Source organism: Myotis myotis, unplaced genomic scaffold, assembly GCF_014108235.1.
Source record: "Myotis myotis isolate mMyoMyo1 unplaced genomic scaffold, mMyoMyo1.p scaffold_m19_p_13, whole genome shotgun sequence".
NCBI classification, from domain to species: Eukaryota; Metazoa; Chordata; class Mammalia; order Chiroptera; family Vespertilionidae; genus Myotis; species Myotis myotis.
The window spans coordinates 29,675,627-29,700,689 of record NW_023416317.1 but is presented as its reverse complement, the minus strand read 5'-3'; the positions used below and the strand labels follow the sequence as shown (position 1 = coordinate 29,700,689).

Here is a 25,063-nt window from a genome sequence, read left to right as displayed (position 1 = left end):
TTCAGATCAAAGTATTCATGATACCTATGTTATGCAGCATGTTTCAATTACGTAAATAGAATTATTAACTGAAAATTTTAAAGTATAAACATGTTAGCCCTGGCTGGTGTGGCTCAGTTGGTTAGAGCATTGTCCCCTGCACCAAAAGGTTGCCGGTTCTATCACCGGCATGTTCCGGAGACAGCTAATTGATGTTTCTCTTTCACATGGATGATTTTCTCTCTCTTTCTCTAAAAAACAATAAAAACATATCCTTGGTTGAATTTTTTTTTAAAAAAAGAAAAAGATAAAGGATGGTGAAGAAAGATGGAAAAAGTCTAGGTGTTTGCCCTGAGGTGGAACCAACCATGTACTTACTGTCTACTCATACATTTATTTTGCATGGGACAAACACCTGTGAATCTAAAGTCACTGTTGACCAGACTATCTGCTACTCACAGACAAATGCAGCTTCCTATTATGGTAAAATTATGAACAGTGGGGAAAGATGAATTATTCAGTAAATGATTTTGGTATAACTAGCTGTTCATTATAAAAAACAAGATAGCCCTAGCTGGTTTTGCTCAGTGGATAAAGGATCGGCCTGTGGACCGAAGGGTCCTGGGTTCAATTCCGGTCAAGGACACATGCCCAGATTGCAGGCTCAATCTCAGTAGGGGCATGCAGGAGGCAGCTAATTAATGATTCTTTCTCATCATTGATGTTTCTATCTCTCTCTCCCTCTCCCTCTTGGAAATCAATAAAAATATATATATAAAAAGAAAAAACAAGATATGCATTGCACCTTACACCAAAATAAATCCCTAATGAACCAAAACACTTTAAAATATTCAACCAAAAAAGAAATAGCAGAAAACATGGGAGAATATTCTTAGAGTAGGGAAGTATTTTTCTAAATATAATACAAAAGCCAGAAATTCTAAAAGACCAACAAATTCATCCAAATAAAAGTAATTTTTGTATTACAGAGAGTATTTCTCTTGTTGTTCAGGCCTGCAGGAAATAACCCTTAACTATTGGGGGAAGAGTAAGAAGCCCAGGTCACTTCTCTATATCTTTATCTCCTACAAATCTGATGGGAGGTCAGCAAACCAAGTCACTACACCACAGCACAGGCAAAGAACACCTGCAGCTCGGAGAAGGGTAAAGAAAAAAATCCATTACCTGGGGTAGAAAAGAAAAAACCCTATACCAATACTAAAGGGGTCTACTAGCACTGGGAGAACAGAAACATGGATATGAAAGCTGAGAAAATCTCCCAGTGGCTCTAAGCCAGGGGTGGGCAAACTTTTTGACTCGAGGGCCACAATGGGTTCTTAAACTGGACTGGAGGGCCGGAACAAAAGCATGGATGGAGTGTTTGTGTGAACTAAAATAAATTCAAAGTAAACATCGTTACATAAAAGGGTACGGTCTTTTTTTTTTTTTTAGTTTTATTCATTTCAAACAGGCCGGATCTGGCCCGCGGGCCATAGTTTGCCCACGGCTGCTCTAAGCACACAAGGCATGCTTACAATTTAAGCAAGATTAGGACAGATAATCCACATGCCCTCATTTTAATACAAGTCTACCACTAGGAGGGGCAAAACTGCTCTGTGGCACAGGAGTGCAAAGAGAGCTGAAAGCTGAGGGTGTACCATAAACACTGAAAACAAACAAAACAAAAAAAAGCTCTGGTATCCTAAGCACAACAGTACCAACCACTAGAGAAATCTAAGCTGTGTAGTACACTAAGGATAATGAACACATGCTCAGCTCAATTCCTAACTAGACTGATAATGCATACCTTTTTAATTTTTGTATCACATGCAAATATTGTGATTAAGAGGAAAAACATTTTGGAAAAAGAAAGGAGTCTCCCATATCCACTTCAAGACAGTTTCTTGCTTTATTCTAATACTAGCTATAAATTTCTCCTTGTTACACACTTATACATGCTGTGTAAAAAGAATTGTCTAGTTAATGACAAGTAATAGGTATTGAATACTAGCTCTCTTCACAAAACAGTAATGTCTTCTTTTTAGGAGAGCTAAGAAAACACAATAATAATAAAATAAAGACAATCAAGGCGATGGCCCAGTGACTCAGTTGGTTGGAGTGTTGTCCGATACACCAAAAAATTGCAGGTTCAATTCTGGGTTTGAGCACAAACCTAGGTTGTGGGTCCAATCCCCAGTCAGGGCACATAGCAGAGGGAACTGATAGATGTTTCTCTCTCCCCCCTCTATTCCCGCCCTTCCTCCCTTTCTAAAATAAAATAAAAAAAAAAATATCCTCAGGTGAGGATAAAATAAAAAGATAATCAAGAAGCCTAACTGCCTTATCTACAACTAATATTTAAGTTCTTTGAGGGCAGTCTTGTTATGACACTTTGCACAAGAAATTTTTTAAATAAACTAGTGAAAAAGTAATCCATATAAAATAAGAAACAGGCATAGAAACGTAGAAAAAAGCTTACAGTAGGAAAAACATCAAGTAGAAATCTGTAAGAAAAATAATACAGAACAAACCAAATAGGTCTAGTAAGAAAGCAATTCCCCCAAGTATGTTTAGGCAAATACAAGGGGAGAAATCTCTATGTAGCAAAGTACAATATAGTTTTCACATATATAATCTTGTATTATCAATATACTGTGATGGCTATCCTATCTAATAATAGAGAAACATGGTAATTAGCCATACCTCTGCTACCCTTCCCATTGGCTAATCAGGGCGATATGCAAATTAACTGCCAACCAAGATGGCGGCCGACAACCAGGCAGCTTGAAGCGAACAGGAGACTTTCTTGCTTCAGTGACGGAGGACTCCAACATTCCCCGCCTGCCTTGCCGGCCTCTGAGCTTGCAGTTTAAGAAACATTGTTACAAATATAGAAGCTAAACAAAACCCCAGAATCCTGCTTTCGGCCAGCCAGGCTTCAGCCAGCAGGACCGCAACATTGTTTCAATTATAGAACAAACGCAGATCCCTGCTTTCAGCCAGCCGAGATCTCAGAGCTGGAGTGAGCAGGCCCGCAAAAGTGTTACAATTATAGAACCCAAACAAACCAGATACCTGCTTTCAGCAGCCGAGGCCTCGGGCTGAAGCCAAGCCTCAGAGATAAAGCTGGCCCAGAATAAAAAAGAAAAAGAAAAAAAGGACAGGTTGGGAGCTTCAGTAACCCACCAGCCTGAAAACAGCCCTCAGCCCCTCAACCAGACTGGCCAGGCACCCCAGTGGGGACCCCCACCATGAAGGGTGAGTGACCAGCTGCAAACAGCCATCATCCCCTCACCCAGGCTGGCCAGGCACCCCAGTGGGAACCCCCACCCTGATCCAGGAAACCCTTTAGGGCAAACCAGCCGGCCCCCACCCGTGTACCAGGCCGCTATCCTATATAGTAAAAGGGTAATATGCCTCCCAGCACCGGAATCAGTGGAGCAGCGAGGCCTCCTGGCACCGGGATCAGTGTGATAGGGGGCAGCGACCAAACCCCCTGATCGCCCTGCGGCTCTGTGTGTGACAGGGGGCAGGGCCACAACCTCCCTATCCGCCCTGCTCTGTTCGTGACAGGGGAAGGCACCCCAACACCCTGATCAGCCCTGCTCTGTGCCTCATAGGGGGGAGCTCCCCAACCCCCTGATCGCCTTGCGGCTCTGTGTGTGACAGGGTGTGGCGCCCCAACCCCCTGATTGGCCCCGCTCTGTGTGTGACAGGGTGCGGCGCCCCAACCCCCCCTCCCCCCGCCCCCACGGGCCCTGCTTTGTGTGTGACGGGGTAGAGCCATAACCTCCCCATCAGCCCTGCCCTGAGTGTGACAGTGGCGGCGCCCCAACCCCCTGATCGGCCCTGCCCTGTGGGTGATAGAGGGCGGCTCTGTGTGTGACGAGGTAAAGCCATAACCTCCCCATCGGCCCTGCCCTGACTGTGACAGTGGCGGCGCCCCAACCCCTGATCCGCCCTGCTGTGTGTGTGACAGGGGACAGTGCCACAACTCCCCTATCGGCCCTACTCTGTGGGTGACAGGGGGGAGCTCCTCAACCCCCTGATCAGTCCTGCTCTGTGCGTGACAGGGGGGAGCTCCCCAACCCCCTGATCGGCCCTGCTCTGTGCATGACAGGGTATGGAGCCCCAACCCCCCTGATGGGCCCTGCTCTGTGCGTGACAGGGGGCAGCGCCCCAACCCCCTGATTGGTCCTGCTCTGTGCGTGACGGGGTGGTGCCGCAATCTCCCTATCGACCCAGCCTTGAGTGTGACAAGCGGCGGTGCCCCAACCCCCCAATCAGCCCTACCCTGAGCGTGACTAGGGGTGGCATCGCAACCTCCTGATCCGCCCTGCTCTGTGCATGACAGGGGGTGGCGCCCCAACTCCCCAATTGGTCCTGCTCTGAGCCCGACCAGGGGCTGCACCTAGGGATTGGGCCTGCCCTCTGCCACCCAGGAGCAGGCCTAAGCCATCAGGTCTTTATCTCCTGAGGGGTCCCAGACTGCAAGAAGGCACAGGCCGGGCTGAGGGACACCCCCCTCCCCCCCTGAGTGCACAAATTTTTGTGCACCAGGCCTCTAGTCTATAATAAAAGCCTAATATGCTAAGTGTCTGATTGTCCATTCAACCAATCAAAGTGCAATATGCTCATGATATGCCAAGGCCACTCAATTGCTCGCTAAGATGTGCATTGACCACCAGGGGGCAGATACTCTGACCGGTAGGTTAGATTGCCGTTGGGGTCCGGCCGATCAGGACTAAGCAAGACGGGCCGGACATGCTCTGGAGCCCTCCTGTGGTCCGTCCCCAGCTGGCCAATCTCCTGTGTCCCTCCACAGCACATATCGTGCACCGGTGGGGTCCCTCAGCCAGGCCTGCGCCCTCTCACAATCTGGGACCCCTCAGGGGATGTCGGAGAGTCTATATGACATGCACAGACCACCAGGGGCCAGACACTCAATGCAGGAGCTGACCCCTGGTGGACAGTGTGACCCCACAAGGGAGTGCCGCTCAGCCAGAAGCCGGGCTCATGGCTGGTGAGTGCAGTTGTGGTGGCGGGAGCCTCTCCCACCTCCGCGGCAGCACTAAGGATGTCCGACTGCCAACTTAGGCCCCCAGACTGCGAGAGGGCACAGGCCGGGCTGAGGGACCTGCCGAGTGCACGAATTTCGTGCACCGGGCCTCTAGTTGTTATATACAAAGATGAGAGAAATAAGACCTTAAGAACTCGTCCTAGATCCAAGAGCTACAAAGTTCTGGTTCTGGGAATATAAAGTCTATGTATTCTCTACTAAACAATGGAGCTTCACTTGATTTACTAAAGGAACCTTGGAGGACAGAAGGACTTCTCTTCCAAGAAAGGAACACTGGGGTTCTGATACTAAACAGAGACACAAGCTACTAATGGAAAAGTCTATTTTAGAAGTTTTGTGTGAACACTGATGGGGGAGGAAGGAAGGAAAAAGGTGCCAAGTTTCAGAGACAAGAGCCAGCAACAAAAACTCGAAGATTTACAACCTCTGACTGAGATGTGAACAATTTTATGAGAGATCCACTGCAAAGTAAAACTTATGCAGCTAGCAGAGAGAAGAACATTAATTATCTAATCCCAAAGCATTTGAATTTTATAGTAGCCAAGAGTGATTAATAGAAAACAGAAATAGCAATGAATGGTCCTCACAAATATTTGGGAACTCAATGTGGTCACAAACTATAGATATCTAAAGATATAAAACACTCTCTCAGGGTAAATCCAAGAGAATTGATTTTTAACCCAGCTAATGGACGATGTCAAAAATGTCACCTATTTTTGGTGCAACATTGGCTTTTGGCTACCTGATTTCAACAGACCCAAAGATCTTGCTTAAAACAGTGATCAGCAAACACTTGTTTGGAGAAACTATTCATCAACCTATCCATTTACCCACCCATCCATCTATTCACACGTTTACTGAGCAACATATATGTTCTAGGCAATATACCAGGTCCTTGTGTACAAAGGTGAGCAAAACCAGAATTTTCTAAAAACTTCTGCTTTATTTTTTCCAGCTTTATTGAGATAAAGTTGATATGTAATGTTGTGTAAGTTTAAGGTGTACATGTTGACTGAATATACCGGTAGTTATGTATCCAAAATGATTACCACTATAGCATTAGCATGTAACGTCTCCATTCCATCACATTACCCATTTCTATTTTTGGTGAAAACATTTAAGATTTACTCTCTTAGCAACTTTCAAGTATGTAATACAGTATTATTAACTATAATCATCATGCTGTACATTAGATCTCTAGAACCTTACTTATCTTATAACGGGAAGTCTATGTCCTTTGACAAACTTATCCCCGTATCTCCCACCAATCAAATAACTTCTATTTTAAGTGAGAAAATGGTCATGTAATATAACTGAATTAAAAACAGTAACAGAACTTTAAACAATGGTATAACAATGGCACCACAGTGCTGCTTTAAGTTTTGCACACTAAAATAAATGCTATGGTGGTTAACCAAGAAGATGGGGCCAGATCCTACGGATCCTTATTTATATAAAGGAGGCTAAGGAAGCCAAACATTACTTTGTAGGCAATGAGTGACCACTGAAAGGTTTTGAGCAAAACAAACTAAGTTGTGTATTTCAAGAAAATATTAGAACTTCTCCTTATTTTTACCTAAAAATAAGAAACAAATTAATTTTTACTAATGTTTAATATACAGAATAAGCTTGGAATTCCCTAACTAGGTCCAAATTTCAGACTGTTTCTGTCACAATGGTATTTGAGATATCCCAAGAGAAGAGTAAGTAAGAAGAATTAAATGCTCAAAGAGATTGACATTAAGGTACTCTTCACTGATTTTGTTCACTTTGTAATTTTCATTATGATCAATGCAATGGATTAATGGTATAAATAATTTTTTTTAACTCTTTACAAATTTTTTTGAAGAAAACATAAAAAATATCTGAATATCCTATATAATAAAGAGGTAATATGCAAATTGATCATCACTCCAACACACAAGATGGCCGCCCCCATGTGGACACAAGATGGCCAGCAGGGGAGGGCAGTCGGGGGCAACCAGGCCTGCAGGGGAGAGCAGTTGGGAGCGATCAGGCCTGCAGGGGAGGGCAGTTGGGAGGGGGGGGGGAACCCAAGCTTGTAGGGCAGGGCAAGTGGGGGGGACCAGGTCTGCAGGGGAGGGCAGTTGGGGGCAACCAGTCCTGCAGGGGAGGGCATTTGGGGGGACCAGGCCAGCAGGGGAGGGCAGTTGGGAGGGACCAGGCCGGCAGGGGAGCAGTTAGGCATAGATCAGGATGGCAGGGGAGTGGTTAGGGGGTGATCAGGCTGGCAGGTAGAAGCAGTTAGGGGCAATCTGGCAGGCAGGCAGGCAGGCAGGCAAGCGGTTGGGAGCCAGCAGTCCCGGATTGTGAGAGGGATGTCCGACTGCCCGTTTAGGTCCGATCCCACCGGAATCGGGCCTAAACAGGCAGTCGGACATCCCTCAAGGGGTCCCAGATTGGAGAAGGTGCAGGCTGGGCTGAGGGACACTCCACCCCATGCACGAATTTTGTGCACCAGGCCTCTAGTATAATCATAAATGAGTAACAATAAACCGTGGCAGTACTGGCACTTGCCACAGAAGCTCTTCTTAGACCATTATAAAAGTTAAAGCCATGACAATTAAATGACGTCTGACAAGAAATTGATTTAGTAGCATGTGCATTTAATTCTATAAATAAAATACACATATACTGCAAACTACACTGTAATATAATAAACAAAAATTACACACTTGGTATTCTGATCACCAAGTGTGGAAGGAAAAGAAACTTAACTATTTATTTTTTATTTAACAGATACTTATGAAAGAGACATACTTAGTACAGAACTAAGAAAGTCTGAAACAATCACCAGAAAAACTCTAGTTTTTTGAGAGTGTGTGAAAGAGGCAGACGAGGAAACAATACTTTTATAAATAAAACTGGCCATATCACAGGTATTCCCTATTAAGAATACAGGCTGGAAAATGTTTTAATTGGATGCACAATCAAGAAAATGTCAAGACTTTAATTTTGGAATGGAGATAATTTGAGCTTTCTTCTACTGAATCTTTGATATTTCCTTAACATTTTATCAGTTTGTATACTATTTAAATATTTGTACATTTCTTAAAAATTTTAATTGACTAATAAATGCTGAAATGGATAAATAAATCAAAAGTTCTATATTTAAATTTACAAAAGCACATATTCAAAACAAGAGAAAAAAACTATTGGATAAGCTGTCATCATTACAAAAGAGCACAATCAGCAAAATCTCTGTGCTGAGAGCGATACAATATAAACAAACACAGAAGAATTGAAGGCACTAAGTAAATATATCAAATGTGCTGTATTGTGAGGGTTTCCCCACACAGATGCCATAATTAATACATAAAAACTGACCTTTGGGCAACATAGCTAAGAAATTACATATGGAAATGTGATTCTAATAATCTGGGGAAGAAATACCATTACATTTTGCTTTACCTACAAAAGGTTGGCTCCAACAGGAAACAAGTATATCTATTAACTCTGAGGAGCTAAAGACTGCTTTGGGAATTAGCATATTTATAAATATGGTTGACATTAAAATTACAAAGTACTTTAGGCTGAGCGCAGGTTTGTAGAAATTTTAAAAAATTTATCTAATAATCCTATATAATGAAGAGCTAATATGCTAATTAGGCCAAACAGACAGACCGTCCAGACAACCTTCAGGATGAAGCCAAGGCTATGAGAGCTGAGGCAGCCAGGGGTGCGAGGGCCAAGCCCTTTGCACGAATTTCGTGCTTCCGGCCTCTGGTAACATTAAAACCAGGTTGTAATAATAAGAAACAAAAGCTACACTACACTTTTGCAGGCAACGACATACTCTTGGACTACACCTCATCAAAATTTAAATACCTTGCATCTAAGCCACTTCTAACTCATCTCACCATTATTTTACTTTATATACATTATATTCACTCATTTAATAGAATTTCCTTTTTATTTTATTTTTCCCATCACCACTTATCCCCTCTCTTACCTCTTCCACCTCCACCCCCCCCCCCCCCCGCCCCCAACTCCCTGGCAATCACCATATTGTTGTCCACGTCCATAAGTTCTTTCTGTTTTACTTCTTTGCTCAATTCCTCCCTCCTCCCTAACAACATGCATCCCCCCCACCATGCCCCCAGGAGCTGCTTTCTATCTATAAGTCATTTAACAAAATTTGAATGGCTATTCCCTGTAAAACAGACATTGTTCTAGGCCAGCCGTGGGCAAACTACGGCCCGCGGGCTGGATCCGGCCCGTTTGAAATGAATAAAACTAAAAAAAAAAAAAGACTGTACCCTTTTATGTAATGATGTTTACTTTGAATTTATATTAGTTCACACAAACACTCCATCCATGCTTTTGTTCTGGCCCTCCGGTCCATTTTAAGAACCCATTGTGGCCCTCGAGTCAAAAAGTTTGCCCACCCCTGTTCTAGGCTCTTGGGATACAATGATTCAGAATATTGCCACAAAATATAATTTACCAAAACTAACCTCCCTCCTCTCCCAGGAGACCAAATAACCTATATAATATTTTGAAAAAAATTGTAAATTTTAACAATATGCAGGCATTTAAATGCAGTTTCTTAAGTATAGATAAAGTATCAAAAAGAGTAATACTTGCTAAAGTGATTGAAAATAAAATGAACAAACAGCATTGGAAGATAGATCTAATATATCATATAACTGTGCTTTAAACAAATACTTTCTAATCATAATAAGGACTTAATTGCAATGTCAAACAGAAAAAAATGAGAACAGTGATTGTTACTCTTCTTTCATTAAGTAAGCTCCAATGCTGAGAGAGAAAAATATTTAGGAATATGAAATAAGTGCATCTTAAAATATTTCATTATATGTAACTCATCAGTTTTGGTAATAGTTTACTATTCCTCCAAGAAACCCTGAATATCTGACAACATTCACAGGAATATTTTCTTAGGTAAGGTATATAATGAATTTTATTTTTCTGAATTATTCCTCTTTCTCTAGTTATCCCAAAATCTTAGAAAAGCAACTATTTAGTGTTATTGTGCATTTTCACAGTATATTCGTTTTCCCCTTATTCTATTTTCATATATTAAGTGCTTTTCTTTTTTTAAAAAAATATACTTCTTTATTGATTTCAGAGAGGAAGGAAGAGGAAGAGAAAGATAGAAACATCAATGATGAGAGAGAATCATTGATCGGCTGCCTCCTGCATGCCCCCCACTTGGGATTGAGCCCGCAACCCAGGCATGCGCCCATGGCAGGAATGGAACCTGGGACCCTTCAGTCCGCAGGCCGACGCTCTATCCGCTGAGCCAAAACGGCTAGGGCTATGAAGTGCTTTTCTAACTTAAATTTTGGCTTTCACTTTTTATGTCCCTTAGAACAGAAGTTTACAAACTTTGCTGTATATGAAATTACCTGGTGAGCTTTTAAAAATCCCTATGCCCTGGTGCATACCTAACAAATTACATCAGAATGTCTGAAGGATGTAAAATGGATCCAGGTATCTGTAGTTTTTAAATATTCCTTGGTGATGAAATTCATAGCATTACAGGCCTACCTCAAAAAAAGAGAAAAATCTCAAATTAACAATCTAACCTTACACTTGAAGGAAAAAAAAAAAAAGAACAAACAAAGCCGGAAGTGGGTAGAAGAGAGGAAATAATAAAGATCAAAGCAGAAATAAAAGAAATAGAGAAAAAAAAATACAGCTCTGGCTGGTTTTATTCAGTGGATAGAGCGTTGGCCTGTGGTCCAAAGGGTCGCGAGTTCTATTACCAGTCAAGGAAACATACCTCACTTGCAGGCTCGATCCCCAGCCACAGTTGGAGTATGTGTGGTAGGCAACCAATCAATGTGTCTCTCTCACACAGATGTTTTCTCTCTTTCCTCTGCTCTCTCTCTCTCTCTCTCTCTAAAAAAAAAAAAAAAAAAAAAAAAAAAAAAAAAAAAAAAGTCCCCAGTAAGGATAAAAAACACACAAAAGGTCAATGAATCCAAGAGTTGGTTCTCTGATAAGATAAACATGATTGACAAGCCTTTAACCAGGCATACCAAGAAAAAAAGAGAGGGAACCCAAATAAATAAAGTCAGAAGTGATGGAGGAAAAGTAACAACTGACACCACAGAAATAAAAGGGATTTTATGAAAAAATTATGAGCAGCTATATGCTAAAAAATTGGACAACCTGGAAGTAATGGACAAATTCCTATAAGATACACTCTCCAAAAACTGAATCAAGAAGAAACAAAAAATCTGAACAGAAGAATTACAACTAATGAACTGAAGCAGCCATCAAAAAAACTCCCAATAAACAAAGATCCTGGACTGGCTGGCTTCACAAGTAAATGTTACCAAACATTCAAAGACCTACCACTTACCCTAACTATGCCAAAAAATTCAAGAGGAAGGAAGACTCTCAATTTCATTTTATGAGGCCAGCATTACCCTAATTCCAAATAAAGACACTATAATGAAAGAAAACTATAGGCCAATCGTGAATACACATGTCATAATCCTCAAAAAAATATTAGTAAATCAAATGCAGCAATACAATTTAAAGATATACACCAGGATCATGTGGGATTTATTCCTGGGATGCAAAGTTCATACACTATCAGCAAACCAACTATCTCGAAACATCACATAAACAGAAGTCATAGCCTCAGCAATCTGACAAGAAAAAAGTAAAAGACATATCAATAGGAAAGAAAAAAGTAAAATTGTCAGTATTTGCAGATGATGCATATAGAACCCTAAAGATTCCACCAAAAAACTAGTAAAACTGATAAGTAAAGTAGCAGAATACAAAGTAAACATTCAGAAATCAGTTGCATATTTATACACCAATAATGAATTATCAAAAAGGGAAACTAAGAAAACAATCCCATTTTCAACTGTATAAAAAATATATCTAGGAATAAATTTAATCAAGATAAAAGACATTGGAGAAAAAACAGAGGAAGATATTAATAAATGGAAGCATATACCATGCTCGTGGATAAGAATAATAAGCATTATTAAAATATCTGTATTACCCAAAACAATCTACAGATTCAATGCAATTCCTACCAAAATACCAATGGCATCCTAACCTATCTAATAAAAAAAAAAGAGAAACATGGTAATTAGCGTACGACCGCTACCCTTCCCATTGGCTAATCAGGGCAATATGCAAATTAACTGCCAGTTAAGATGGTGGCTGGCAGCCAGGCAGCTTAAAGTGAACATGAAGCTTGCTTGCTTCAGTGACGGAGGACTCCAACGTTCACTGCCTGCGGCTGCAGGCCTCTGAGCTGCAACTCTAAGCAACTATGTTACAAATATAGAAGCTAAACAAAACCCCAGAAACCTGCTTTAGTCCCTCGGGCTTCAGCCAGCAGGATTGCAACATTGTTTCAAATACAGAAGGTAAACAAAGGCCAGAAACCTGCTTTCAGCAGCGGAGGCCTAAGAGCTAGAGCCAAGCCTCAGAGATAAAGCTGGCCCAGAATAAAAAAAAAAAAGGAAAAAAGGAGCGGTTGGGAGCTTCAGTCACTCGCCAGTCTGAAAACAGCCCTCAGCCCCTCACCCAGACTGGCCAGGCACCCCAGTGGGGACCCCCACCATGAAGGGTGTGTGACCAGCTGCAAACAGCCATCATCCCCTCACCCAGGCTGGCCAGGCACCCCAGTGGGGACCCCCACCCTGATCCAGGACACCCTTCAGGGCAAACCAGCCGGCCCCCACCCGTGCACCAGGCCTCTATCCTATATAGTAAAAGGGTAATATGCCTCCCAGCACCGGAATCAGCGGAGCAGTGAGGCCTCCCAGCACCAGGATCAGCGGAGTCGAGAGGCCTCCCGGCACCGGGATCAGCGTGACAGGGGGCAGCGACCAAACCCCCTGATCGCCCTGTGGCTCTGTGTGTGATAGGGGGCGGGGCCACAACCTCCCTATCCACCCTGCTCTGTTCGTGACAGGGGAAGGCGCCCCAACTCCCTGATTAGCCCTGCTCTGTGCCTGATAGGGGGAGCTCCTCAACCCCCTGATCGCCCTGCGGCTCTGTGTGTGACAAGGTGCGGTGCCCCAACCCTGATCAGCCCTGCTCTGTGTGTGACAGGGGGCAGCGCCCCAACCCCGATAGGCCCTGCTCTGTGTGTGACGGGGTAGAGCCATAACCTCCCCATCGGCCCTGCCCTGAGTGTGAGAGTGGCGGCGCCCCAACCCCCTGATTGGCCCTGCTCTGTGGGTGATAGAGGGCGGTGCCCCAACCCCCACCCGACGGGCCCTGCTCTGTGTGTGATGGGGTAGAGCCATAACCTCCCCATTGACCCTGCCCTGAGTGTGACAATGGCAGCACCCCCGCCCCAGCGCCGGGCCAGGGGCCCTGAGGCCATGCCCTCCGCCCTGGCGCCAGGCTGGGGAACCTAAGGCTGTGCCCCTGCCCTGCGGGGCTTGTCAGGGGTGGGGCTGGCTGGGTCTGAGTCTTGCGTGATTTCGAGGCACGCGGGTGGGCGGGGACTTGACGCTGGGTCCTGTGGTGCATCCCAGACTCTGACAGGAGGGAGATTTTCATATACATTTTACTAATTTTCTTTCATCTCTGACACTTCTATTATAGAGAAAGGGCAAATAGCAATATTAAAATATTTCCTCTATTTAATTCTCTTTTAGTGTGCACGAATTCTGTGCACTGGGCCACTAGTGCAGAAATAAAACTATGTAAGTGTTTCAACATAAAATCTGTGTAAAACTACTTCAGAGAATTATTTCAGTGAAAATTAAAAAATTTGTAGAAATTGAGTTCTGCATGAGTAATTTGTTAAGACTAGCAAAGAAAACATGCATCATAAATCACAATATTCTCAGTTTCCCTTAATACATGCTTAAGTTTTATACACAGAGGTGCGCTCGCGATTACACGCATACACACACACACACACACACACACAAGGGAAGGGCATGTGGTAAAGGTCCACATAAAATAATTTTGGGAATTGTGGATTGCAGTTTAGCAGTTTTTTCTCCATTAGAATTTTAAAAAACATACGCAATCTGTTCACACTTCTTTGTCCTCCAAATCCTTTTTCTTTAAGCATTTAATAGGACTAGCATTCCACAGAATATTAAACTGTTGGAGATACCTCTTTAAATTTGGGGATTTTAGGTGATCTTCAAGAATGAGTGTCAAGAATCAACTTCTAGCTCATACCACTAATATTCTTATCCTTACTGTTTATTTAGTGCATCCTCCATGCAATGTAATCAAATCCTCAGAGATCATTAATTTTGGAATTAGTAGCATGGACTATCATATATACATGAGGAAATAGTGTATCTTCATTTATACTAAACACTAAATCAAAACAAAACTTAAAATAATCAACATTTAAAAGTATAAGTAGGACATTTGTATAAATATTGAAATGCTATATACCTCATCAAATTCTTCAGTCATTTTTCTGATGATTTCTGCATTCTGCATATTTCGAAACATCTCTATTCTCACAGTACCTGTGAAACAACAGATTTTACAGTTAATCCTTTTCTATTCCATGCTAAAATTAAATTTTATCTGACCATTGTTTGGAAAGTTTTATATGCTTGGGTTTTTCTTTCCTCCAACAACCTCCTATCTATACCAAAAAAATATCGTAAGAAGTTCAAAGTTCTTTAGATATTTTTTAAAAAATGGAATATTCTGTGAATTAGGTAAGTGTAAGAAAAAATACTGAGAGGAGTATTGGGAAAGAAAAAAATGAAGACATAAAACAAATTTATATTGTATGAAGAGCCCTAAAAATTGACTTAGACATATGTTGGCATTATCCAGACATATAGGTGGCTGCCTTAGTCTGAATAACATCCATCTGGATGGTATTATCTCCTTTCATGGCTCTTTGTGATATTCTTTATCACCAGAATATTCTTCTATAGATTAAAATGAAATGTCCCTTAATTTAGTAACACACTTTAGTTAAAATAATTTCTCTGAACTTTTCATGAAAGGTTGCTCAGTGTCCTAGCTAGTTTGACTCAGTGGATAGAGTGTTGGCTTATAGACTGGGGGGTCCTGGGTTCGATTCTGATCAAGGCACGTACCTCGGTTGCAGGCTCCTGGCCCTGGTTGGGGCATGCGGGAGGCAACCAATCAATATGTCTCTCTTACATCAGTGTTTCTGTCTCTCCCTCTCCCTTTCACTCTCTTTAAAAATCAATAGAAAAAATATCCTTGAGTGAGGATTTAAAAAAAAAAGTTTCTCAGTAACTTATACATAAATATCAAACAATCAAAAATAAAAAGTTAACCCCTTTTTCATCTTTCTTTCATATTACTTTTAGCTACTTTATTTTTATCTCAAACATGATTATGTAAATACTATCATTAAAAAAAAGAATAATGATGTCTGGTTTATACCAAAAACTTCAGTTAAAAATGAAGATAACTTAAAAATATTAAAATACGGTTTTAAAGTCAACCTTAAAGACAAAGAACCCTGGCCTAATAATTAAACAATGTTCAATTTCAACTGTATAAATATAAAACATTCAAGTTAAAAACTCAACAGACTGAGAGAAGGCAATGTGGAAAAAAACTTAACAACTCAATGAGTTAGTAAGAAAATAATTACTTTATAACCTCTGTCTGGCTCCTTGCCAGTGATTACCAGCACCAATTCAAATCACATTTAGTAATGTGGGGAAGTCTCTGAAATGTATTCTCCCCTCTTACAACAGGAAACAAGATGAAACCAAAGAGCCACTAAAAGTCATCAAGATATGGTCTTAATTCATAAACTATAATAGCACATTAAACTGAATCTGACTTAATTTTTACTGATCTGTAAAATGAAAAAAGTCATACCTGCTCTCTTTTAATCAAAATCATCTTAAAGCACATTTTAATTACTTGATATACAGGACAGGACAAAAGTTGGTTTACCATTGTTTGTATGGAAAATAATAAATAATACAAGAATAAACTCTGTGTTTCGAGTACTCATACTGTAAACCTACTTTTGCCTCATACTATATAGCTCTCTCATTCCTTTTTAGGATGCTGAGTTATGTACCACCGACAGGTATTCCCTATTATCAGCTGTAGGGATGAGAGAGTCTAGATTGGGAGGTTCGGGTGAATAAAAATATTTTTTTAAAGAGTTCTACCACAACATCCAATTTCCTAAACAAAATGAAAAAACTTTATATGTGTTTTTTTAATGCCAAAAAAAACCAGTATTATAGATAGTATTTAACAGTTTTCTTGATGCCTATAACCTTTATTTTCAGACAATTTTTAAAAATTAAATAAACAGAAAACACATTAAATTGCTAATTATAAATTGTCTAAAAGTTACTTTGTGTCAGACATTCTTAGAATCAAATTAAACAAAACTGTTTAATAATACAGTTGACCTTGAACAATGTAGGGGTTTGAGACATCGAACCCTCACACAGTCAAAAACCCATGTATAACATTTTACTCCCACCAAATGTAACTTATAGGCATCCCTCGGTATCCATGCAGTATTGGCCCCAAGGACCATCCAATTCTCAACAGAAGACCAAATATACTGTTTTCAATTGTCAAAAGGTTGAATTTGTGGATATGAAACTCTGAGATACAGAGAGCTGACTACGCATTTTTGGGGGGGAGGAAAATCCACCTATAAGTAGATCTGCACATTTCAAACCTGTCATTCAAGGGTCAACTGTATCTAACCTTGTTTGGGTCATGAACTATTTTGTCAATCTGAAATGGACTCCCATAGATAAAAAGCATGTAATTTCAGGGGTTGTTTCAAGGTATTCCTGATAAGTAAAATTATATTCATAAGTACTAAACAAGAATAAGTAAAATTAGATCTTTAGGTCATTAAACATGGGATAATTTAGTTGTTCTTTGGAAGGTGAATATATATATTGACTGGAATGTCATTACATGGTTGTATGTATTTGCCAAAAGTCATCAATCTGTACACTTAAACTGTGTGAATTTGATTAAAATGTGTAAAGTTGATTAAAAAAAAAACAAGAAAAAGTTATTAACCAATGTCAACCCAATAAATTTAATGAAAAACCAACAAACAAAAAGACAAGAAATCTTGGGCTGCCAAATTCTTTAAGCAGAATCAGGTCTCTTCTGAAGCAGAAGGGAATTGTGGGCAAAGGAAAATTGCCAGATGATATCAATGAGAATACTGCATATACAATATACATGCGGAAGACTCTCTTAAATTGACTTCATTATATTTTATTGTAACTATGACAAATTGTAACTTTGTCAAATAAGGATCAACTCACTGTTTCTACAGATTTCAGTAAGTGGTGTGTTTGTTGGGGAGGAATCTGCCAAGGTGAAATCTTAAATAGAATAGTTTTGAATAAATGATACAACTCATTCAGCTTATATAAATAAACCAACAAGAAAAAGGACAACGTTAATTATTATTTTAGTAGTAAGTTGCCTATATCATTATTAAAATATTTCCAGTGCAAATAATGATCCACTCTATTTCCATGATTGATATGACAGCTTTACATACAGTGGAATCTTAACTATAATTTCAGTGCACTAGCTCTGTTAGTTCATAAAGGGATTACTATTTTGCTGCATTAATTTAATGTTACAAAAAGCTGGTGAGAGGGAAAGTTGATACAATCCCTGTGGCCTGCAATTTGGAAAATGTCTATATTAAAAATTTATAACATACTATTTCTTTCGCCTTGATATTGTACTTGTTGCAAAGCATCCCTAAACTCACACACATGTAAATAATTAATGTAGAAGGTTATTTCCTGAAGCACTGTTTGTAATAGCGAAAACAAAACAAAGCCCATATATCCCTATACAGATTTCATATATAAAAATCTGATTAAATAAGTAAAAGTGGCAATGATAATGATGATAGTGGTAGCAGCTAATTTGGGTGCTCACTATCTGCCTGGCACTGTTCTGAATAAGCCCTTGAAGTTAATTTAATCTTCACAACACATTTGATCTTCACAACAATCCTATAGAGAATGCATTATTTTTCTCCCATTTTACAGATGAGAAAATTGAGGCACTTAGAAATTTAGCAACTTGCAAAAGGGGTTTCCCTGTAGCAGATCGTTAATCTACATGCAAGTAGTCTGCACACAGGATCTACGACTAATCACTACTCTCTATTGACTTTTAAAGTCAATAGAATCCATGGAACTATCAAAATAATAAAGTTATCCATGACTGATATGTAAAGTTCTATAGGATACATTCATACATAAAAAAGAAAGGATATGTGTGTGTGTGTGTGTGTGTGTGTGTGTGCATTAAAATATTTCTGGAAAGATATACAAATATCTGGCAACATTGGCTGCCTCTAGGAAAGAGAAATATGTGGTTGAGGTTTAGGGATGAATGGAAACATTATATTGCATACCCTTTGCATTTCCTAAAACCTGAACTATATGAGTATAGTATTCAAGTGAAATAACAAAGGAATACATTTCCAACCTATCTATATATATAAAAAACTAATATGCAAAGTGTCCCCTCAGGAGTTCTACTGGGAGACCAGGAGTTTGATCGCTCACTATGATGTGCGCTGACCAACAGGGGGCAGCGCGGAATGAAGGAAGGCCCCAGCTGGCAGGCAGAAGGCCCTGATCAGCCCTGATCGCCAACCAGGCCTAGGGACCCTACCCATACATGAATTTCATGCACCGGGCCTCTAGTAGAAAATAAAATGTTAAAGATGAAACAGAAAGACAGATTGCTCTTAAACCTTACCTATAGAGCTTTGTGTAGTCAGTATCAATATGCACTCATTAGAGGGCAAGCGTAAGATGCTCAACATAAGTCTGCCAGAAATGCAAAAGTTTATGTTTTTGTTAATAGCTATTATAGATACAAAAGATGAAAATCAATGTGAAAATGGGACTAGAGAATACATATTTGTGTAATTAGTGATATAGGCAGTCAAAAGAGATAATTGTGGTTACACCAATCACAACATATAGTAGAACCCTAAAGAAGTTGTCCTAGAGTGGTTTAAAGTACTTTGAATCAGACATAGTAGGACTTAGATTTCAATTACACCAGCTACTAAGTTACATATAGGGCACTAGAAAAGTCTATTTTCTTTATGAAACTCAGATTTCTAATCTTTAAAAATGGTGTTAATACCACTTCAAAGCAGGAATATTATTTTGTTCAATGCTGTGCCTAAAAAGGTGCTTCATTAGGAGAAATTCAAAAAATGTTTGTTGAAAAAATGACTAAAGATGATGTGAGAAGTAAATGAGATAACAAATGTAAAGTACTTAGCAATATACCTGTAGCATATTATAAGATGCTCAGTTAGTATAAGGTTCTTCTACTTTATATTTATTTACTTTTTATAATTAGCCTGCACATTTTGCAAGCAAGCTAAAAGCTCTAGTTTAGTTGAGCTCTACTGAAAGCCAGATTCCTAACTGCATGTTGCAAAATTAATGCTATTTGGAGAATAAAACGAGTCACCTCTTATATTCCACAACCAGGGAAAATCATTCCAGTAGTTTTCCCATCACTCAGATGTATAGCCTCCACCTCCAGAGTAGCAATGATCAGATATAATAGCACTAAACATCCATCTCCAAATGCCTAGAACCCCCACAGGGGTAAGTTAAGGGAATAAAGAAGACCCTGTCAGAAAAGCCAAGTGGGAACCCGCAAACTGTCTTACCCCATATATATGAACCCATCCACAGCTTAGAGAATTGTCTCACCTTATCCTTATTCTCTTTTTTTGTTAAATATATTTTTACTAGAGGCCCAGTGCATGGATTCCTGCACCGGTGGGGTCCCTCGGCCTGGCCTGCGGGGACTGGACCGAAACTGACTCTCCCAACATCCCCCAAGGGATCCCGGATTGCGAGAGGGCAGTTCTCAAGTGATGCACCCCGGACTTGGGCTCCCTCCTCTCTGGTTCCGGGCGTGTCACCTGAGAACTGCAGCTGCCAAGTCACTGCAGCTCGGCAGCTGCGTCTGCCCCATGGTGGTCAGTGCGCATCATAGCTACTGGACTGTCGGCCAGTCGAATGGTTGGCTGGTTGCTTAGGCTTATATATATTTGGATTGATTTCAGAGAAGGGAGAGGGAGAGAGATAGAAACATCAATGATGAAAGAGAATCATTGATTGGCTGCCTCCTGCATGACCCGGAATTGAGCCCACAACCCGGGCATATACCCTGACCAAGAATTGAATCGTGACCTCCTGGTTCATAGATCAATGCTCAACCACTGCGCCACTGTGGCCGGGCTGCCCTCACCATTTTCAATTCTATCCCTCCTCTGGTCTATGACAGCTACAACAGAACTCTAGCCTTGTTTGTATCCTTCCAACTGGATACAGAAGCAGGTAGAAGAGAAAGCTGAAGGCAGATATAACTTAGCAGCAAAATAATTGATCCAGATATAACAAAAGGCCCTTTTAAGTTTATAGCTTTTATTGACACCTTATAACATTCTGGCTCACTCAAAATTACTGAGCCTGGGTGTGGCTCAAATATGCTGCCTAAGGGCACTTAGCAGAGAGTCTTCCAAATAATAAATGCATAACTGTTCCATGTGTGAAATGGCTTTGCCTTTAAATGGATTTTCTTTTAAAAGTGGATTATAGAGTCTTATCTTAATAAAAGCTAATCTGGTGATGGACTAGAGCAGTGGTCGGCAAACTCATTAGCCAATAGAGCCAAATATCAACAGTACAACGATTGAAATTTCTTTTGAGAGCCAAATTTTTTAAACTATATAGGTAGGTACATTGTTATTAACCTTCCTATATAGTTTAAGTACTATTGATATTTGGCGTCTCCCCCGTGCTGCATATCCCGCGGCCCACCTGTGCCGCGTCTCCCGACATCCCCCACTTCTTCTAACGCCACTTCTTCAAAATAGACTCACCCAGGCCGAAAACCGACTTCTGCACATGGGCCACGAAATTTTAATTGCACTGTATGTGCGCGCCCGCATGTGGTATTTTGTGGAAGAGCCACACTCAAGGGGCCAAAGAGCCGCATGTGGCTTGCGAGCCGCGGTTTGCCGACCACTGGACTAGAGATAACCCAAGCATAGGACAGGACAATTTTTTGGCAGTCTCATTTTTGTTTCTTTTTTACTTTATGTAATAGACAGTAGGTTGTAAACCAAAATAAAATGGAGAAAGACTGAAAAGAAATCTCGATAAATTAGTAGAGAAAATCTGAGTAAGAAAAGGAGAAAAAATGCTGAGGCTACTAAAATGAAGAAGGATTCACTCAAGAAACATTTGAATACCAGAAATGTAGGACTTAACAGTTACCTCGGATTGCAATGACTATATTTAATAGTCATTCTCAAGATTTGAGGAGAGTGGGGAAAACGTAGAGAGACAAGACACTTTGGTGGCCTTTTGGTGAGCATTTAAAGCTTAACAGTATCTTGGGATATATGTGGTCTGTCTAGGTAAATTATGCAAAAATGGAAAAAATTACCTCAAAGGTTATAATAAAAAGAAACATGTTTGAAAACTTGTAAACCTTTCAGAATGCCTTATAAACAGAAATTACTATGATTTTATCTCCAGTGATGAGCCTGTCTCTAGATGGCAGCCTGCACTTTGTAATATTCCTTGTGAACAGCAGATACAGTAAACCCCTTTTTTCCATGGGGAATATGTTTCAAGACCCTCAGTAGATGCCTGAAACTGCAGATAGTACCGAACCCTATAAGATACTATGCTTTCTCCTATATATACATACCTATAATAAAGTTTAATTTGTAAATTAGGCACAATAAAAGATTAAGAACAACTTATAATAAAATAAAACAATTATAAAAATATACCATAAAGTTACACAAATATGGTCTCTCTCTCTCTCAAAATATCTTATTGTATTGTATTCAAATTTTCACTTAAAGGAAGCACTTTATGGCTTCACTTTGGTGTATCCAAATTGCCGGCATCACTATTGTACTTTGAGGCCATTATTAAGTAAAATAAAGGCTACTTAAAAAAATTTATCTTTATTGTTTAAAGTATTACAGATGTCCCCCCCCTTTTTCCCCACTGATCACCTCCACCCTACACCATGTCCCTGCACCCAAGGCCTTCACCACACAAATAAGGGCTACTTGAACACAAGAACTGCGATACAGTTGATCTGATAATCCAGGTGGCTACTAAGTGACTAACAGGCAGATAGGGTATATGGCGTAAATATACTGGGAAAAGGGATGATTCACGTACCCGGTGAATGGAGCAGGATGGCACTGAAATCACCACACTACTCAGAATGCTGCACAATTTAAAAATTATCAATTGTTTATTTCTAGAAGTTTTCATTTAATATTTTTGGACCACTGGTAACTGAAACAGTAGAAAACAAAATCATGGGTAAGTGGGAACTTCTGTCTCTGTAAATACAAAAGGCAAGTGAAACATCAAACTAAGCGCTCAAAAAAAAAATCACATTGGCACATAATATGCGAGCACCAAATAAATGTATACCCTTTCAAGACTGCACAAGGTACACGTCATACATATCAAGAACAGATAAATTTACTCAATATTAGTATTTCAAATTTTGAGGTTAAGTGATGCTAGTATAGCACAGGGCCAAAAGCAAATATAATTATTGTCCTAGAGTTATATAACCTTTCAAATTATTTTTATCGAATCTTGAACAACTATTAAAATAACCTCACCATCAGTACTAATGCTGTTCACATAAGACAAGAATCAGAGGAAAGAACAGAGAAGAAAATAAATCTATTTGGGCTCTATGAATAATATATTTTTAAATATATTTCTTTATTGATTTCAGAGAGGAAGGAAGAGGGAGAGAGAGATAGAAACATCAATGATGAGAGAGAATCATTAATCGGCTGCCTCCTACACACCCCCTACTGGGGATCGAGCCCACAACCCAGGCATGTGCCCTTGGCCGGAATCGAACCCGGGACCCTTCAGTCTGCAGGCCAACGTTCTACCCACTGAGCCAAACCGGCTAGGGCTCTATGAATAATATTAATATGATTCAAAACAGGCTGGGCTTCTTAATCTGTGGCACATGGATTCTTAAGCATCTAATGAACCTTTTGAAACTCTATGAAAATTTAGGTTTGGGAAACTTTTGTGGAGAAAGACCCAAATATTTCAGAACATTATTAAAGGAATTTGAGGATGGAAAAGGTTAAAGTTACACATTAGAGAAAAAATATTGGCTAAAGACTTTTGGTCTTAGGAAAGTGAAAGGGGAAATAAAATGGTGACAGTAAAAAATAGCTGTAGAAAAGCCAAGACTCTGGAGCTGGGAAATGGAGAGGAGAAAAGGGTAAATTCTTTCCCTTTCTAATAAATTGAGCAATGAGTGAAATGACATCATTTAAAAAGAGTCAGGTTTCATCTCTAAAGTGTCAAAAGGAAAAAAAAAGCACAAGGAAAATTGCCCATAATGTTACAGGGATGCATAAATTACAGAGTGAAAATATTTATTCATCAAGTATCTTGTTTACAGCAAACACTACATATTTGACTCCACTTACATAATATATGTAAGATAATTAGGACTTAAAAATTATTTAGGGTTATTTGGCAGTTTCCTATCAAACTGCATACAAATGACCAAGACCTATTTCTTTAATTGGTCCCAAATAAGCTCAAGTATACTTTTATGAAGTCCTCTTATAATTTTTTTAATGTACTACTAATAAGACTTTCTCAACTCATCTTTTACCTAGAATACCCCTTTTCCTATTTTCTCAAACTTTTAAGTAGGTGATTAAAGGAAGGGGAGAAAACCGATAGGGTTGGGCTTAATAAAAGAATCTTAAAATATTTTCCTTAAACTGAATCCTCCAGTATTTTTAAAATATACTTTTTAAAAGAAGTTTGAGACTGACAGAAAAGTTATAAACACAGTACAGAGGTTCTCCTATACACACAATTAGTTTCTCTTATTGTTAATATCGCACATTGGCATGGTACAATTGTCACAACTAATGAGCCATATTGATAACATTATTATTTCCCCCCAGTGCTAATGAGAAATAATTAACATACATGACTATGTAAGTTTAAGGTGTACAGATGATGGTCTGATTTGCATATATTGTAGGATGATTACAATAGGTTTAGTTAACATGCATAATCTCATACAGACACAATAAAAACAAATTTCTCCTTGTGATGAGAACTCTTAGGAACCATCTTAACACAACTTTCCTTTTTATCATACAGCAGCATTAACTATAATTACCATGTTTTACATTACATCCCTAGTACTTATTTATGTTGCAAGTGTAGTTTGTACCTTTTGACTGCCTTTCTCCAGTACCCCTTCTCTCCATTCCAGTATCATTATTATTACAAGTTATACTTTATTGATTTTCTTGGTTTTTACCTAATGTCCTTTTTCTGTTCCAGGATTTTATCCAGAATACCACAAAAGGGGGTAAGTTCTCATGTCTCATTAGGCTCCTCTACATTGTGACCACTTTTTCAGACTTCATGTTTTTTGATGACCATGATGGTTTCATTGAGCAGCGGTCAGATATTTTATAGAATGTCTTTCAATTTGGGTTTGTCTGGTATTTTCTCATGGTAGATAAAGTTTATGGTTTTTTGTTCTGTTTTTTTTTTTTGTTAATCCTCACCTGATGATATTTTTTCCATTGCTTTTCAGAGAGAATGGAAGGGAGGGAAGGGGAGAAACGTCAATATGAGAGAGACACATCAACTGGCTGCTTCCTGCACATGCCCTAACCTGTGGCTGGGAAGCAAACCGGTGACCCAGGTACATGCCCTTGACTGGGAATTGAACCTGTGACCCTTCAGTGTGCAGGCTGACACTCTAACCACTGAGCACACCAGCCAGAGCCAGTTTATGGGTTTCTGAAAGATGAAAGAGATCAAGTGCCATTCTCATCACATCAAAACAAGGATACATGCTATCAACATGACTAAATACTACTAACTTAATCATGATCATCTAGCTGAGGTAGTATTTTTCACGTTTTTCCACTGTTACAAATTACACTTT

The 25,063-nt window shown here is 39.9% G+C and overlaps 1 protein-coding gene across 15 annotated transcripts in view; it reads right to left on the bottom strand.

The window, feature by feature from the left end:
• Positions 1-25,063, bottom strand: part of STAG1 (stromal antigen 1) — a 338,918-nt gene that overhangs the window by 163,227 nt on the left and 150,628 nt on the right. For 8 of the 15 annotated variants that reach the window (XM_036332484.1, XM_036332482.1, XM_036332487.1 and 5 more), the window contains one exon: positions 14,453-14,529. The exons of 1 other annotated variant lie outside the window; for it this stretch is intronic. In XM_036332484.1, the coding sequence (XP_036188377.1) occupies positions 14,453-14,529 (77 nt within the window). Of the gene's footprint in view, positions 1-2,682; positions 2,734-14,452; positions 14,530-18,787; positions 18,859-19,519; positions 19,643-22,269; positions 22,437-25,063 lie in introns of those variants that run through there. 6 more of the 15 variants (XM_036332491.1, XM_036332492.1, XM_036332495.1 and 3 more) reach the window with 6 other exon arrangements.